Source organism: Drosophila sulfurigaster, chromosome 2R (assembly GCF_023558435.1).
Source record: "Drosophila sulfurigaster albostrigata strain 15112-1811.04 chromosome 2R, ASM2355843v2, whole genome shotgun sequence".
NCBI lineage: Eukaryota > Metazoa > Arthropoda > Insecta > Diptera > Drosophilidae > Drosophila > Drosophila sulfurigaster.
In genome coordinates this window covers 11,372,738-11,387,454 of record NC_084882.1, presented here as the reverse complement: position 1 = coordinate 11,387,454, position 14,717 = coordinate 11,372,738, and the positions used below count along the sequence as shown (strand labels likewise).

Genomic DNA, 14,717 nt, shown 5'->3' with positions numbered 1-14,717 from the left:
TTATAAAAAGCGCGCAGACAATGCACTTTTAAAATATTTTACAACAAAAGCGACGGTGATCAAGTGAATTTATTGTGCACAAATCAGCAAACCCCAATAACCAAATAAATAATCAATTTTATATTGTCGAGAATACAAGTCAATCAACTTTATTTACAAAATGCGTTTCACAAGGTATGTTTAACAATTTTATTTCAAAACGTAATTCAATTAGTATCTAGATACTATTTGCATTGAAATTTTAAAAATACACAATTTAATAATTATATTAAATATAATTGATGCGAAATGTAATATTTGTTTCTATTAATAATATTAAAGTAATAATTAATGGCTATTTACCTTATAATTATTATCCGCAATTTTATACGAAAACCATTTTTTTATTTATATTCAATATTTATTTTTTAAGTTTAAAGCAAAAACCAGAAAAATTCGTAAAAAAAAAATACATAATTATTTATTGTTTTCTTTTTAACCTTACAATATTGTTCCATTTAATTCAATGATTTTCCATTAATCGACATTATTGTTTCAACACATATTCCACTCACACTTTCCTTTCTTGCTTATCAGACCACTTTTTGAAAATAACATGTTTTTCAAGCCAATCTGAGCATCAATTTTGATGACGCTTGCGGTGTCAGTTTAGGAATAAAAAACAACAGTTACTAAGGCTCTCCACATATAGCATACGAGAGAGGTTGGAGTGCATCTCTAAAGGCTTATCAGCTCAAGACAACCGATCGATTGAACGATCGATCTCTTGGCGATTTATTTACGTCACAAGCTAGACTGCGTTGCAATGCAATTAGTAATCGCACTTTCTTATTTCGTCATCTCCACGCCCAGCAAAACAAGATGCTGGAAAAACACTCAAAAGATATACGCAGTATACTATACAGTGACGTACTGAATTATTTGTACAACCAAGATCATTTCTACCATAAAAATCAGCTAGGAAAATTTATTTAAAACTTAATTGTCTTTTTTATATTTATTTTTAATATTACATTTTAAAAAATTGTTAAAAAAATTTACAACGCCTCACTTCACTTTTCTTTTAATTGATGTCAGAAAACAGTTAGAACCACGTGTAAAAGCTTTGGCTGCCTAAAACTTTTAAGTCGCGCTCTCTCCCTCTAATTCGCTATCGTTCTTACTCGCTTTGGATAAAAAAAAACAAAAAAACTTCCGCAACATGTCGCGGTTAAATTTTGGAGAGCAACATTTGCGCACGTGTGGGGCGATCCTCAATATCGTGCAGTTCATTAAGAACGTACGACGAGAGCGGTTTACATTTTCCACAAGTGGAAAATCAGTGCACAAATTTGACGTCACAACAAGGTAGAATACATTTAGTGTAAACTGATAAGAAAGTGGTATTATTGTGGGATGTAAGAGACGCACAGACAAAACAACTTTATTACTCGTGTTACGCTATGCTAATTGTAAATGAAAATAAACAAAAATAAACTCAATTGATAAGAGGCAGGTATCGCCCCCGCAATCCCCGCACAGCAACAGACACGGTTAAGGGGTCAATAGGCAAGCCTCGTGCTAATCACTGTTAATCAATTTTATTAAAAATTTTTAATTAATTTATATCATTTTCAATATCTTGAATTTTAACTCTTAGGCAAGATCAAAGCCCACTCAGTATGCCTTTGCATGAAAGTGTGTTTGCATACATACATATGTATGTATGTCATGTATGTTTGTGGGTATCCGTGGCTTTGTCTGGGAGCCTATGTATGTATGTGTGCATATTTCTGTGTATTCTATTCAGTTACCTTTTCTGCTTACTTCAACACGACACATGTATGTAGATATGTGTATAATTACATTTAATAAATTTGCAGTATTTCTTGTGCATTGTGTTTTCCTTTATCTGCGTGTGTGTGAGTGTAAATAATATGTACATATGTTTGTGCAATAACTATCGCAAACTTTGCAATCAGTTGATGAAAACTTTATCCAAGTTCGGCAGCTTAGAATTTGCCTGCTGTGCAAAAGAAAACAAAAAATAATGTGGAACCGTTTGTTCAGCAGATTTGGCAGGCATTGCATACCGTTATATACAATTACCAAAAAATTAAGTATCCACCAAATAAGGCCAAGTTGTGCGTAAGTTAATATCTAATATTTATACGGCATTTATTGATTGCATTTCTTAAAAAAAAAGATTCATACGTTAAAGAGTAATAAATACGCTCAGATTTGCTTTAAAATATCAATTATTCTAGTTATTTTGCATTTCACCAATTTGTTTTGACTGCTTTTACTTTTTATGGCAAATGCAAAACAAAAGCAATTGGCATTAGCACGTGTGTCAAGCATAGAAAACAGCTGTTAGTGTTAAGCGTTGAGCGTTGCCATCGCGTTGGAACTTTTTGCTGTAAAGGTGGCAAGGTGAAGTGCACTTCAGTTATTTATCGTGGTGAAAAACTCCTACAACGTTCTCACACAAAATATGTAGATAGGAAAAATCGGGTTTTGTGTGCGGCTACTTTTGAAAAAGCTTTGCGCAGAGAGCTTAAAACCTGTTATCAGTCGCGTCTAAACTAAAGCCCAGTGTACGTTAGTGTGTGTCCGTCATAAGGTAATTTAGAAGTTCTACGAGTGCCTCGTTTAGCTATTTTTATATATAACGCCAGTGTGCTACAAAATGTGTTCGCAGAGTTTTATTTGTTTGCGTGCCGTTCGTTGTATAAACAATTCATTCGCATCGAAGAGAATTCAGTGGAATAAAGCATTCGCCGCTGCAAGCAAGTGAAAAATAAAAAATCACACTACGATCGGAATAACCCATGAGTCAGTAAATTCGTTGGTTGTGCGCATCAAGAGAGCTGATAAATGGCATAGTATATAACAACACACATCGGGGAAGTACCTCTAACGCCCGACGCTTAGTTCAGCTCGACACGAACAGAAGCCGATTGGATTCATTGTCGTTTTGAGTGCGCAACGAAACGGTTCGTCGAGTCTTCGCTCGGTGTTAATTGCGACGTTATTAATCCGAAAACGCAGTGAACAAGCAAAATAAAAAACAATAAAAAACAATTATACAAATATAAAAGTGAAAGAGATACAAATCGCTCACGTGGAGCTTTGGAAAAAGTGCGAGCGAGATAATGAATCAATATTTTGATTTGGATCAGGGCAAGAATGTCGTTGCCTACGTCAATAATAATGATTGTTCCAGCACAAGCGGTTACAGCAGTGCGAATTCACCAACATCGATGACACATTCGCCCGCGCACTCCCCCGAAACAATGGTGCTGCAAAATGAGTTTGCCAACCTCAATTTGCCCGCGATATCATCGAATTCACCTTCACCACAGCACCAACTACAGCACCACATGCAAAACTCACCTTACCACACAACGCAAGCAAGTCAGCTGCTAACAAATGGCAACCTCGGCATGGATATCGATGTCAGCAATCCAAACAACAACAGTAATCTAACCTTTGGCAATATGTACATGCCAGTGGATCATTTCTATGCAACGCCCAGTCCACAATCTGTGGGCTTCCCCACCCCCACCAACGTGGTGGACAATGTGACAAATATGGGCATCAAAAATGAATACACCGCTGTGCTTCACATTGCCGAGCAACCGGTGGAAAAGTTTCGCTTTCGCTATAAGTCCGAAATGCATGGCACACATGGCTCGCTCAATGGTATAAACTCGAAACGCACTCCAAAAACATTTCCCGAGGTAATATTGCGCAACTACAAGGGACCGGCGGTAATACGTTGTAGTCTGTTCCAAACCAATCTGGATAGTCCTCATTCGCATCAACTGGTCGTGAGGAAGGATGAGCACGATGTCTGCGATCCGCACGATTTGCACGTGTCACAGGATCGTGGCTATGTGGCGCAGTTCATCAACATGGGCATCATACACACGGCCAAGAAGTACATCTTCGACGAGCTGCTTAAGAAGAAAAAGGATCGATTGGTCTTCCAGTTGGGACGCCGAGAGTTATCCACCAAGCAGATACAAGAGCTGCATCAGGAAACAGAGCGCGAGGCGAAGGACATGAATCTGAATCAGGTTTGTACAGTAGTGTGACACTCTGCTTTGCTTATTTCATTAATTTTCTTTAAATACTTTAGGTGCGCCTCTGTTTTGAGGCCTTTAAGATTGAGGAGAACAACACATGGACACCGATTGCGGCGCCTGTTTTCAGCAATGCCATCAACAATCGCAAATCCGCTCAAACTGGCGAGCTGCGCATTGTGCGCCTGAGCAAACCAACGGGCAGCGTCATGGGCAACGACGAACTTATCCTTCTAGTGGAGAAGGTCAGCAAGAAAAATATTAAGGTGCGCTTCTTTGAGGAGAACGAAGATGGCGAAACGGTTTGGGAACAATATGCCAAATTCCGTGAATCCGATGTGCATCATCAGTATGCAATTGTTTGTCAAACGCCCGCCTACAGCGACAAGGATGTGGAGAAGGAGGTGGCCGTCTCCATTGAGCTGATACGTCCCTCGGACGATGAGCGATCCTTTCCGCCGCTGCCCTTCCGTTACAAGCCACGCGATGCGATTGTTTCGCGCAAACGTCGGCGCACTTGCTCCTCGTTCAACAGCAGCAGCAGCAGCGGCGGCGGAAGTGGACATAACTCATTTGAGTTACCTAAAACTGTGCCGCAACAGGGTTTGCCGAGCGTCTCGTTTCATGATCAGACCATTAGCCAAGAGTTTGGTCGCGAGATTCACGTCGATGACTTGTTGCCGGAGTCGTGTCGCAACATTTTGAAAGTGAACACCTCAGAGTTGGAGAAACTATGTGTGCCCATGTTGGGCATGCTGGAGAACGATGGTCACTCACAGGCGGATTCATCAGCAGCACTTGCCGGCACATCATCATCGGGACAGAATCGTACAAGCAACTATTTGAGTGAAATATTCAAGATCTTTGATGCAACGCGACGCACAAGCGATGATGAGCAGCTGTTTAAGGTGACGCGAAAACGTGTCAAGGATCTGTTCACCGAGCACGCGCTGAGCAACACCGAGAGCAACGATACGCTGCTCCACGAGGTCATCAGCCAGCGCAAGGATAACCTGAAGCTGGCATTTAAAATGTTCCAGGTGATGAACTACTTCAAGCTGCACGAGCTGGCCAACAATGTGTCCAATGCGGAGGGCGACAATGGCTTGCATGTAGCCTGCCAACAGAATCGTCCCCACTACATACGGCCATTGTTGGCCTTGGATTGCAGTCCCAATCAACAGAATCACATAGGCAACACGGCGTTGCATGTGGCCGTCAAGGAGGAGCATCTCAATTGCATTGAGAGCTTCCTCAATGGCGGGCAGAACATCAAACTGGATTTGACGCTGAAAAACGATGATGGTCTGACGCCACTACACATGGCCATCACCCAGAATCGTTATGATGTGGCAAAGAAGTTGATTGATCATGATCGCAGCTCTATCAATGTGACAAACACCAAGGATGGCAACAATGCCTTGCATATGGCAGTGTTGGAGCAGAACTTAGAGTTGCTTATGCTGATACTGGATGCACAGGATGTCACCGACGTACTGGTGGCGAAAAATGCAGCCGGGCTGACGCCATTGGAATTGTCCCGCGGCCGTGATAACGATAAATGCAGGCGGGTACTCGAGCAGGTTTATGCCGATAAACTAAATTTGCCCATGACCTGGATACCGGTCAATGTGAAGGAAGAAATGGAATCGTCGTCGGCCGAAGATGATGAGGAGAGCAACCCTGAAGCGCCGACTATGGAGATTAAAACAGAAGAGCCTGAGTTGGTTGTTAAAACCGAGGAGATGGCTATGGAGTTGGATGAGATAAATGCAAACCGACAACTGGAAAAGTTGCTCAATAATAAAACGCGTTTCGACAAACTGGTCGCGTTACTCAATGAGCCAAGCAGTCGGAATGCCAAGTTGCCCAAGTGGAAGGAACTGGCAGAGAAATCCTCAATGAATCAACTCGTATTCCTCTGGTCGAATTCCGAGGGCATGCTCAACTACATACACTACAAGTCTAGTAAAGCCGAGTACAAATCATTTGCATTAACGCTTCAGGCAATGGGACTTCTCACCATCCACGATTAGCCTTAAAGCACACATATCTATTGTATACATTTGTTTAGCTAAGTTGATGACAAAATTACAGAATCACTCATTTCCCATTAATAACTTGTCTCGTTCAATTCAAAAAGGGGAATCACAACTTTATGTGACAAGGGGAATTACATGAGCAAACTGGGTGAATCACCGTGACCGTGTCGATTATTGTTTTTGCATAGGGGAATTACCAGCGCAATCATGCGGTTCTTCCCCACTTCGTCGTTTGGGTTGAGTACTTATCAATTTCATAACAACACAGAAAATTCCCCTTTTTTATGTACTTTTACCAGGGATTGCAAATAAATATATTTTATTTTTGTATTAAATAAAAACACTGGGAAATATTCCAAATGAATTACTTATATATAAGCACAAGATGAGATTTTGTAAAGAACTGATGTTGAACGTTATGATATTTCACATTCAGGGTATTCGTTTAAATTTTCAGATCGTTATTTTATAAATAGAGACACTTTTGAAAATTGTGTTATGATATTGATTTTGATCCCCCAATTTACGATTTTTGGTTTTACACTTTTTGATTTTTAAATAGAAAAAGTATTTTTTAAATTCAAATAACTATTACTATGTAATTAAATAAATTTAAAACTGTTTGAAAAATGATAGAAATAAAAATGAGCAGTTCCTAAAAAACCAGCATAGAAATATTCTATTAAAATTTGGGTTTAGCTCAAATATTTTAGGTGATATCTAATCCGCTTTTATGCAATGTATGTTTTTTTTTACAGTAACATGGCTCAAATCATCGATGGCAGCGGCCTCGCCAAGGACATACGCTGTGAGCTTCGCAAGGAGCTGGAACAATTCATGGCCGCTGGTCATCGGGCGCCTCATTTAACCGCCATCATTGTGGGTGAGGATCCAGCTAGCCAAAAGTACGTGACGAATAAGATGAATGCCTGCAAAGAGATTGGGATCAGCAGCGAGACGAAAGTGCTGCCAGCATCCACCACCCAGGATGAGTTGCTGCAGCTGATCAGCGAGCAGAACTCCAATCCCAATGTGAATGGCATTCTTGTACAGCTGCCAGTTCCTGATCACATGGATGAGCGCACCATTTGCAATGCTGTATGCGCAGAAAAGGATGTCGATGGCTTCAATGAGATCAATGTGGGTCGTCTGGCCCTTGACATGGAGGGCTTAATTCCAGCGACGCCCCAAGGCATTAAGGCAATGCTGGAGCTGAGCAACATTGAGACATTTGGCCGCAATGCTGTCGTCGTGGGTCGCTCCAAGAATGTCAGCCTACCCATGGCCATATTGCTGAGTTCCGATGGCAAGAATGCAACAAACGCGCTGGACGCTACCGTTACCATTTGTCATCGCTATACGCCGCCAAAGGAGCTGGCCAAGTTCTGTCGCCAGGCCGATATTATTGTGGTGGCCGTGGGCAAGCCGGGTTTGATTACTAAGGACATGGTGAAGCCAGGTGCTTGTGTCATTGATGTGGGCATCAATCGCATCAAGGATGAGCAGACAGGCAATTTCCGGCTCGTCGGGGATGTGGACTTTGACGGTAAGTTGCCATTCCCTCTTATTTATTTTAATATATGGGAATCTTTTCAAGAAAAATAGAGTTAATTTGTTTTTTTTTTTTCATTACAGAGGTACGTCAGGTAGCTGGACACATTAGCCCTGTTCCTGGTGGCGTTGGTCCCATGACGGTGGCCATGCTCATGAAGAACACCATCAAGGCGGCCAAAAGTCAGGTTGCCTATAGATCCGATTAAATAATGGTTTCAATTGCCGGCAATATTTCCACAGAATTTACACTTGATTTGTGTCCATAGTATTTTGTTATTTAAACTAACCATTAGTTAACTAGTTTAAGCTACAACTCAAATTGACAACCACGTAAATTGTTACAAATAAATTAACAACATTTGACTACTACAGCAAGTAAACTAATTAAACAAACCTGTTGTTTTCGATTCTGATATGTACACATACATTTGTTTGTATTTGCAATATATTCGTCAAAGCAAAATTGACTTGTGTTGCCAGATCGCTAAAGTTTTGCCCAAGGCCAGTTGATGGAAATTAGTGCAAGTGATGTTCGCATATTTCTATTTGAATGGCACTTTTGTAGCGCGATAATGCATATATTAAGGTGAGTAATTGGATTGTAAGTAGGATTGGAGTATATGTATGCTTCTTAAATCTGTACAGAATTCATCTGTAGGAAATACTTAAAACAAATAACCAACAAAAAAAATATAATTGTCGAAATCGAATACATATATATATTTTCAAACATAATTCATTGTAAATAAATTTTTGTATATGAGAAAAAAAAACCATCTTAATATGTTTTAACCTATTGCATTAATTAATAACCATTACATCGAATTAATTATATCATCATATGCCCAATATCTTAATAGTGTTAATCTACCTTTTAAATTACATTCTATTTCATTTTGAATAATTGTTATAAAGTTTAATATTGAAGAATTATATTAATTAAATTTAACACATCTTTGTAAGGGCATATAAAGCTAAAGAAAATTAAATAATATCATTCTGTTAATCTTTACTATCAAATTCTTACTCGTTCATCTTGGTAGTAAGTAAAGAAGTATATAAATAATTTCCATCATTATTGGCCCGTAAAGAGGCTGGAATTGATTAAAATCTTACCACAAATCAAAATCAAAATCGTAAAACGCTCAAATATCCATGTAAAAATAATGAATACTTACTCGACATTATTGATAGTATAATACTAAAGAAAATTCATAATAAATGAACCCCGCACAACCCTACGTCTCTGATATAATAAATAAATAGGCAAACCGGCTGGCAACTCTGCCAGTCGGTCGTTATGGTGTTTTCATATAAATCAGATTTATTTGTCAAAATACAAATAATATTTATTGCAATCGCACTGATATCTTCGCCAGCAACGGGAAATAAAATGTCGTCGACAGCATTATATACGTGTTGCTTTGAAGTATTTGGAAAAGTCCAAGGTATTATAATAATGATCCCGTCTGTTGATCCCATATCGTTTCTTTTACCTTTGTAAATTTACAATTTCACTTTCCTACTTTGCAGGTGTCTTCTTTCGCAAGGTAAGAGCGTAAAATTATTTAACTAGGACTTAAAATTATAAGGGTCATGGACATTCCATTTGGTTCATATGTGATTATAGTACACGGAGAGGAAGGCAAACACCTTAGGAGTACGAGGCTGGTGCGTTAATACCATCAATGGAACAGTTAAGGGCGAATTGGAAGCACCTCTTATTCCTCTGAACCAAATGTAAATTGGAAAATTGCTTTATTCGGTGCCTTCTTAATTGAAAGTCGTTTGCAGGAAACATTGGCTTGAGACCAAAGGCAGTCCCGCCAGTGTGATTGAAAGAGTAGAGTTTACACCCACGAAGCAGATCGAACAGTATTCGTTCAATGGGTTTGTCATAAAAAGTTAGTTTACAAAATCAGTGGAACGCCAAAGTCGAATGTGTTAAATACCCGCTGCCCGCTGTCATTAAAATGGATCAAGCTGCGATTAATTTTCTGAAATTCCAAAAAATCATTAGGTTTTTTTTTATCTATTTCAAAATTTGACACAATATTAATCCACCTAGGAGTTTTATTACAATCTCCGAGATCAGACACTCATAATGATATCAAACGGCTCAGTTTCTTAGACTTCCCGTTGGCCCTACAAAAATAATAATTATAACATCCTTGTAGCGGGTAGCGGGTATAATGCATTTCCTAAATTACAACTGTATAATTAAAAACAATTTTTCTTTATTTCAGAATAATTACACTGTAGTGTTACGATTACTGCAAACCAAATGAATTTATGCCTGACGTTACCCCGTTAAGCATCTATTTAGCTGAGTGCTCTAAAATGAAATAGAAATACATAAATTAATTCATAATACATTACTGTTTAGCAGTTAACCAATTAGCAATTATTATTTTCGTTTTCAGCATTTTACTTATTAGCCATTAGCATTGTATTTTGTACGTACATATGTCATCAACACTGCTGGGCAAGAATAAAAACAAAAATAAAGTACTAGACGCAGAGTTGTATTTTAAGTAGTAACGTTTATTCACGGATGGGTGTTGCCATTTGTGCCTGAGTAACGATTAAAAGTAACCATTTGTAACGACATCTCACTTACACACATTGCAACACTGATGCGGAATTGCCTATGCTGTTTCATAAGTGAGAGCGGGACAGCCGTATAACCCATGTGCGTACTTTGGTCTGGCAGCACAGAAACGAGTACAGCTCCGAATACACGTCGTTTTGCCAAAAGCGTAGCAGGGCAGCAAATGAAAAATATAAATGAGGAAAAAAATTTCGTGAAACAAGAACGATAAATATACGAAGCGCGGGCCACGCCGCTATTGTAGTAAAAATCGACAGATTTAAAATAATTGCGTGCGTTGTGTAAGCGACGGAAATTGTGCGTATTAAATTTATAGTAATAAGATTTATAAAATAAAAAAAATTACAAATTCTTGCGTGCTATTGCTTCTGCATGTCGGGATCTATGTGTGTGTGTGTGTGTTTGTATGAATGTGTAGTGCACAGTTTGGTTACTTTCGCGCTGAAAACGTTTTCTACTACTTTTTTTTCGTATTGTCGAAACGAAAAATACATATGCGTGCATGTGTATGTGTATATACTCTGTGATTTGCGATAAAAGCGAAACTGTTTTAATATATTCAGTAATTTTGAGGCGTTTCTGTAGGTGCCCAATGAACAAAAAGTACTGTAAATATTGTGTAAATAACTGAAAATAGTGCTAGACATGTACATAACACGCATACATACAAACATCGAATAGTCAGTCTGGCATACAGTGCTCTGTATCCATATGTATGAGTATATACATATGTATGTATGCATGTACTTAGTACATATTGCGTGCGTGTTTGTGTGCGTTTTTATTTGTTTGTGTGCGCATATTGTAAAGGCGCGAGGCACTTAATTGCCAACGGTGAAAAATTCAATAAACCAAATTACATAAAAAAACATGGAAAACAAGGCGACCGCGCACTGTAATGATTACACATAGAACGTGCACGATTGCACACACAAGAAATGCAAATTAAATGTGGCACTTTTGATTTTCAAACGCAGTGCTAGAGATTTCGTCAGTAACTTTTCTCCACATTTGCATCGCCGCCGCATCGCCCATCGTCGCGACAGTATTCTATAGTTTTTTTTTTTTTTTTGCGCATCATTGTGAATGAGCAATAGCAATAGCGCGCGCTCCCGTTCTCTGCGCTGCTCTCGCAAACGGCACGCATATATGCCTATAGGCGCGCTTGGCTGTCTGTGTGTGTGTTTGTCTTTGCCAGCGTTGTGTGTGTTTATGCGCGCGACACACACATATACACACAAGCACGCGGTGCCGGAAAGAAGACTTCCTAATAGGCGGTATAAAAGGGACAGCAAAAAAAAGCGCAGTATAAGCGGTTAATTTATCGTGCTTACTAGTGTTTGCTGCAATTATCGTTATCGGTCAATGGGATAAACTCACCTCCCTCCCTCCCTCTACTCCCTAAAAGAGCCTTGTGAATTCCAAATCGAAAACAAACGCAAAGCAGGCGGAGAATGACATGCTAAGCTGTAACGTGATTTGTGCCAAAAGTTTTTTGTATGCGACGAGTAGAATGCGAAAGCAAAACAGGGAAATAGAAGTAGAAAAACAAAGTGTGCATCTCTTGCGTGTCAATTTTCAAAATAAATTTATGAAAATAATTTCGTTTCTCTTTCGTGCATTTAAGCGATTTGAGTCCCCCAGGATTTCGCAACCATCAGCGGCAAGAGCAGTCTTAAGAGTGAGCGAGCGAGTGATGAGGCAGCTGGCGTGGGAGTAACATTCACCATAAGTATGGCACCAGCGTTAACCGCGGAGCCACTGAGTAGCAAGGAGAAATTAACCAGCACCGCCTCCCCCGCAACAGGGACACGACAGTCTGTGCGCAAACTGGAGTCGCCTAGCGGTGGCGGCGGCAGTGGCAGTGCCACAAGCGATACTACAAAGAAGCCAACTGTTGCAGGAGCAACAACACCTGGATCTGGATCGACGACAACGCGTGTTACACGCTCCAAGGACGCAGCAAAGCGCACTGTGTCGCCGTCCGTGCAAACAACAGTGGCAACAACCAATAATCATAATAATAAACGTAAATCCAACAATAACAACAACCTACACAACAATAACAACAGCAGGAGCTACAGCGAAGTCCTCCCAGCGAGTAATGATCAAATGGGCCTAAGCGCCGCAACAACACACACGAGCAGCAGCAGCAACGACGGCAGCGCAGCAGCAGCTACCAACAGCAGCAGCAGCGGCGGCGGCAACGTTGCCAGCGACGCCACTGTAGTTGCAGCCGAGCACAACAACAACTGCAAGGAGCTGCTGGCAAATTTGACGAGCGACTTTGAGGAAGCAATCTCAGCAGAGATTTGTCTACGCAAAACGCTGCCAGAGGTTAGTCTAAGCAAGGAGCAACCTGCCACAACAGCTGCAGTCACAGCATCAGACTCCATGTCCGTGTCCATGGCAGCTGAGGAAACTCAAGCCCAGTCATCGAGTGGCACAGTGGCAGCAGCAGCTCCAGTAACAGAAGCGTCAACACTACCTCCTCCATCACCATCAACATCCACAAATCAAACTCCAACAGCAGATGCAACAGTTGCCGAGGCGCCACAGCAGCAAGTAGCATTCGATTCCGTAGATAACACATCGTTGCGACTGGAAGATGCTGCCGATGCTCCCGACAACATTGAGGGTAAGCTACTCACTCTACACTCCTCCAAGGAATTCCACAATGTCTACGCGTATTCTCTTCTATTGTTTTTCTGGAAAAAATAGTCTAGTTTTTGTGCTCTTGACATTTTTTGTGGGAAATTTGTAGTGAAGATTTATTTAGAGACCAAAATGAGACTAATGTTGGTTAATTTTGATTTTTGTTTTTGTAATCAAGTTACATTGAGCTGCTAACAGTTTGAAGTTTACAGTTCAATGTTAATAAATAACGGTAAATAGTAACATTCAGCTGTTAACAGAGTTCTATTCGTAACATTAAGTTGTTTGCAGTGTGAAGTTTTCAGTTTACTGTTATATTTTTTGAGAGATTTGTTAAATTAGTAACAACTACTTTGAAGGATAACGTAACATTGGACAGTTAACAGCGTACTTTGCATTTTGATAGATTTCTTAAACTATAAATGATATATTAATATGGATTTTCTTATTTCGATTACACAGCTCGCCTGAGTCAATTGGATGGATCGCCAATTGTGGACATAACCGCTTCATCGTTGGAAGCCAGCGTAGCATTGCCACCGCAACAGCAACTGCAGCAGGAGCCAGTGCAGCAGGAGTCAGTGCAACAGGAGTCACTGCAACAGCAGCCACTGCAACAGCAAACAGTCCAACAGCCACCACTACAGCAGCCTGATCTACTCGCCTCACCACAACATTCAGTTGCCCGCCAGACTGGCGCCTTATTGACGCCGCAGAGCACTTCCAGTTCAATAAATTTCCTTAAGGATGGCGCCGCTGGCGCTGTGCTCGAGGATCAGGATATCGAGGAGGTGCTGAAGGCGCTCAAAACCCTCGACGGCACACATGTGAATCCGGATACAATCTGTGATTTTAACTTCTTCAATGAAGTGTGTTTCCTCAACAACGAAGAGGAGGCGGCGGCAGCAGCTGCGGCTGTTGCTGGCGTTGCGACAGCAGCAGCGTCTGGCGTAGTGGGAGGAGACTGCAACCTGCCTGTGCCCAGCATGGAGGTGGAGGAGAAGCCCAGTTGCAGTAACAGCGGCAACATAAATGCGTCACTCAAGCGACCCTGGCAAGAGAGTCATGCCGAGCTTGAAGAGCAACAGCATGTGTTGGAACGTAAAATGGACTTCATGCTGCGACGCATTCGCAAGTTTCAAACGCGCCAGATGTGCCATCATGCCAGCGCCGAGGTCGCTGGGATTCTGGAGTGGTCGGCGCGTAGTTCGCATAAAGCGGCGCCATCGGCACCGGTGCGAAGTGCTAAGCTAACCGAACAGGAGGACACTGTGCTGTCGATAGTATCGGGAAGGCCGGGCGTTAGTTTCTGGGAAGATCTAATCAAGCATCCGCTGCCTGCCAGCCAGATGAGCAATGTTATGCGACACATTGAGACGGCAGCGCGTAAGCAACAAATCTGTCATACAATTGGCGGCGGCTCAGCGTCGTTGGCATCCTCCTCATCCTGGTACAGCAATGCCGCACAGCCGGGCAAGCGTTCGCGTAAATTGCAGCAGGCGAACGATGCCATTGTCAGCAGCAGCTCTTCGGGAGCAGTCGGAGGAGCAGTTAATGCCGACGGAATTGTGATGCCACGTGCCGATGAAATCGTGCCCAACTTTGATAACTATGTGACCAGTGAGCTGACCCATGTGGCGGGCCTTTTGTACACAGAAATGCGTGAGGTGCAGCATGCCATCGACTCAGATGCGACCGAGTCGAGCTCTGGTGGCGAATCCGCCGATGAGATGGTCAATTACAATAATACCCAGCAATTGTCCTTACCAATGTGAGTGTTATTTGCTT

At 41.2% G+C, this 14,717-nt stretch overlaps 4 protein-coding genes and 1 long non-coding RNA gene across 24 annotated transcripts in view; 4 read left to right on the top strand and 1 right to left on the bottom strand.

Moving 5' to 3' along the window:
• Positions 1-22: 22 nt before the first annotated feature.
• On the top strand, positions 23-8,056 carry LOC133835592 (bifunctional methylenetetrahydrofolate dehydrogenase/cyclohydrolase, mitochondrial). Of its 3 annotated transcripts, none has more exons than XM_062265601.1 (3): positions 23-174; positions 6,868-7,655; positions 7,745-8,056. In XM_062265601.1, exons 1-3 carry the CDS (start codon positions 161-163, stop codon positions 7,867-7,869), a joined length of 927 nt encoding a protein of 308 aa, XP_062121585.1. In that variant the 5' UTR covers positions 23-160; the 3' UTR covers positions 7,870-8,056. The 3 variants fall into 3 exon arrangements, with proteins under 3 accessions (XP_062121585.1, XP_062121583.1, XP_062121584.1); XM_062265599.1 differs by lacking the exon at positions 23-174 and adding an exon at positions 1,212-1,347; XM_062265600.1 differs by lacking the exon at positions 23-174 and adding an exon at positions 1,945-2,127.
• LOC133835588 (nuclear factor NF-kappa-B p110 subunit) lies at positions 2,651-6,187 on the top strand. Its single transcript, XM_062265582.1, has 2 exons — positions 2,651-4,061; positions 4,124-6,187. The coding sequence occupies exons 1-2, from the start codon at positions 3,135-3,137 to the stop codon at positions 6,101-6,103; spliced, it is 2,907 nt and encodes a 968-aa protein (XP_062121566.1). The 5' UTR covers positions 2,651-3,134; the 3' UTR covers positions 6,104-6,187.
• Positions 8,057-8,916: 860 nt separating the features above from the next.
• Positions 8,917-10,197, top strand: LOC133836542 (acylphosphatase-2). 3 transcript variants are annotated; one of them, XR_009893743.1, is made up of 6 exons: positions 8,935-9,111; positions 9,197-9,213; positions 9,294-9,403; positions 9,458-9,567; positions 9,910-9,964; positions 9,995-10,197. XR_009893743.1 is itself a non-coding variant. In XM_062267103.1 (5 exons), exons 1-5 carry the CDS (start codon positions 8,964-8,966, stop codon positions 9,912-9,914), a joined length of 390 nt encoding a protein of 129 aa, XP_062123087.1. In that variant the 5' UTR covers positions 8,936-8,963; the 3' UTR covers positions 9,915-10,197. The 3 variants fall into 3 exon arrangements, 2 of the variants coding, with proteins under 2 accessions (XP_062123088.1, XP_062123087.1); XM_062267103.1 differs by having other exon boundaries at positions 8,936-9,111; positions 9,910-10,197; XM_062267104.1 differs by lacking the exons at positions 9,294-9,403; positions 9,458-9,567 and having other exon boundaries at positions 8,917-9,111; positions 9,910-10,197.
• Positions 8,984-9,911, bottom strand: LOC133836545 (uncharacterized). The gene is made up of 2 exons (XR_009893744.1): positions 9,728-9,911; positions 8,984-9,660 (listed from the first exon to the last, which is right to left on the bottom strand). It is a non-coding gene; the product is annotated as an uncharacterized LOC133836545 (long non-coding RNA).
• A 139-nt stretch (positions 10,198-10,336) lies between the features above and the next one.
• LOC133836533 (platelet binding protein GspB) overlaps positions 10,337-14,717 on the top strand; it is a 9,694-nt gene continuing 5,313 nt past the window's right edge. For 7 of the 16 annotated variants that reach the window (XM_062267086.1, XM_062267085.1, XM_062267084.1 and 4 more), the window contains exons 1-3: positions 10,339-10,571; positions 11,902-12,912; positions 13,392-14,700. In XM_062267086.1, coding sequence (XP_062123070.1) covers positions 12,009-12,912; positions 13,392-14,700 — 2,213 coding nt within the window. In that variant the 5' untranslated portion in view covers positions 10,339-10,571; positions 11,902-12,008. Of the gene's footprint in view, positions 10,572-11,440; positions 11,828-11,901; positions 12,913-13,391; positions 14,701-14,717 lie in introns of those variants that run through there. The other 9 variants (XM_062267079.1, XM_062267078.1, XM_062267077.1 and 6 more) reach the window with 5 other exon arrangements.

Excerpts from the sequence above, each read along its gene's own strand:
- LOC133835592 (XM_062265600.1), top strand. The coding sequence starts at position 2,030 with ATGTGGAACCGTTTGTTCAGCAGATTTGGCAGGCATTGCATACCGTTA. Across the intron at positions 2,128-6,867 it reads CAAATAAGGCCAAGTTGTGC|TAACATGGCTCAAATCATCG; the intron begins GTAAGTTAATAT and ends TTTTTTTTACAG. Across the intron at positions 7,656-7,744 it reads CGGGGATGTGGACTTTGACG|AGGTACGTCAGGTAGCTGGA; the intron begins GTAAGTTGCCAT and ends TTTTCATTACAG.
- LOC133835588 (XM_062265582.1), top strand. The coding sequence starts at position 3,135 with ATGAATCAATATTTTGATTTGGATCAGGGCAAGAATGTCGTTGCCTAC. Across the intron at positions 4,062-4,123 it reads AGGACATGAATCTGAATCAG|GTGCGCCTCTGTTTTGAGGC; the intron begins GTTTGTACAGTA and ends TAAATACTTTAG.
- LOC133836542 (XM_062267103.1), top strand. The coding sequence starts at position 8,964 with ATGGTGTTTTCATATAAATCAGATTTATTTGTCAAAATACAAATAATA. Across the intron at positions 9,404-9,457 it reads CTTATTCCTCTGAACCAAAT|GAAACATTGGCTTGAGACCA; the intron begins GTAAATTGGAAA and ends AGTCGTTTGCAG.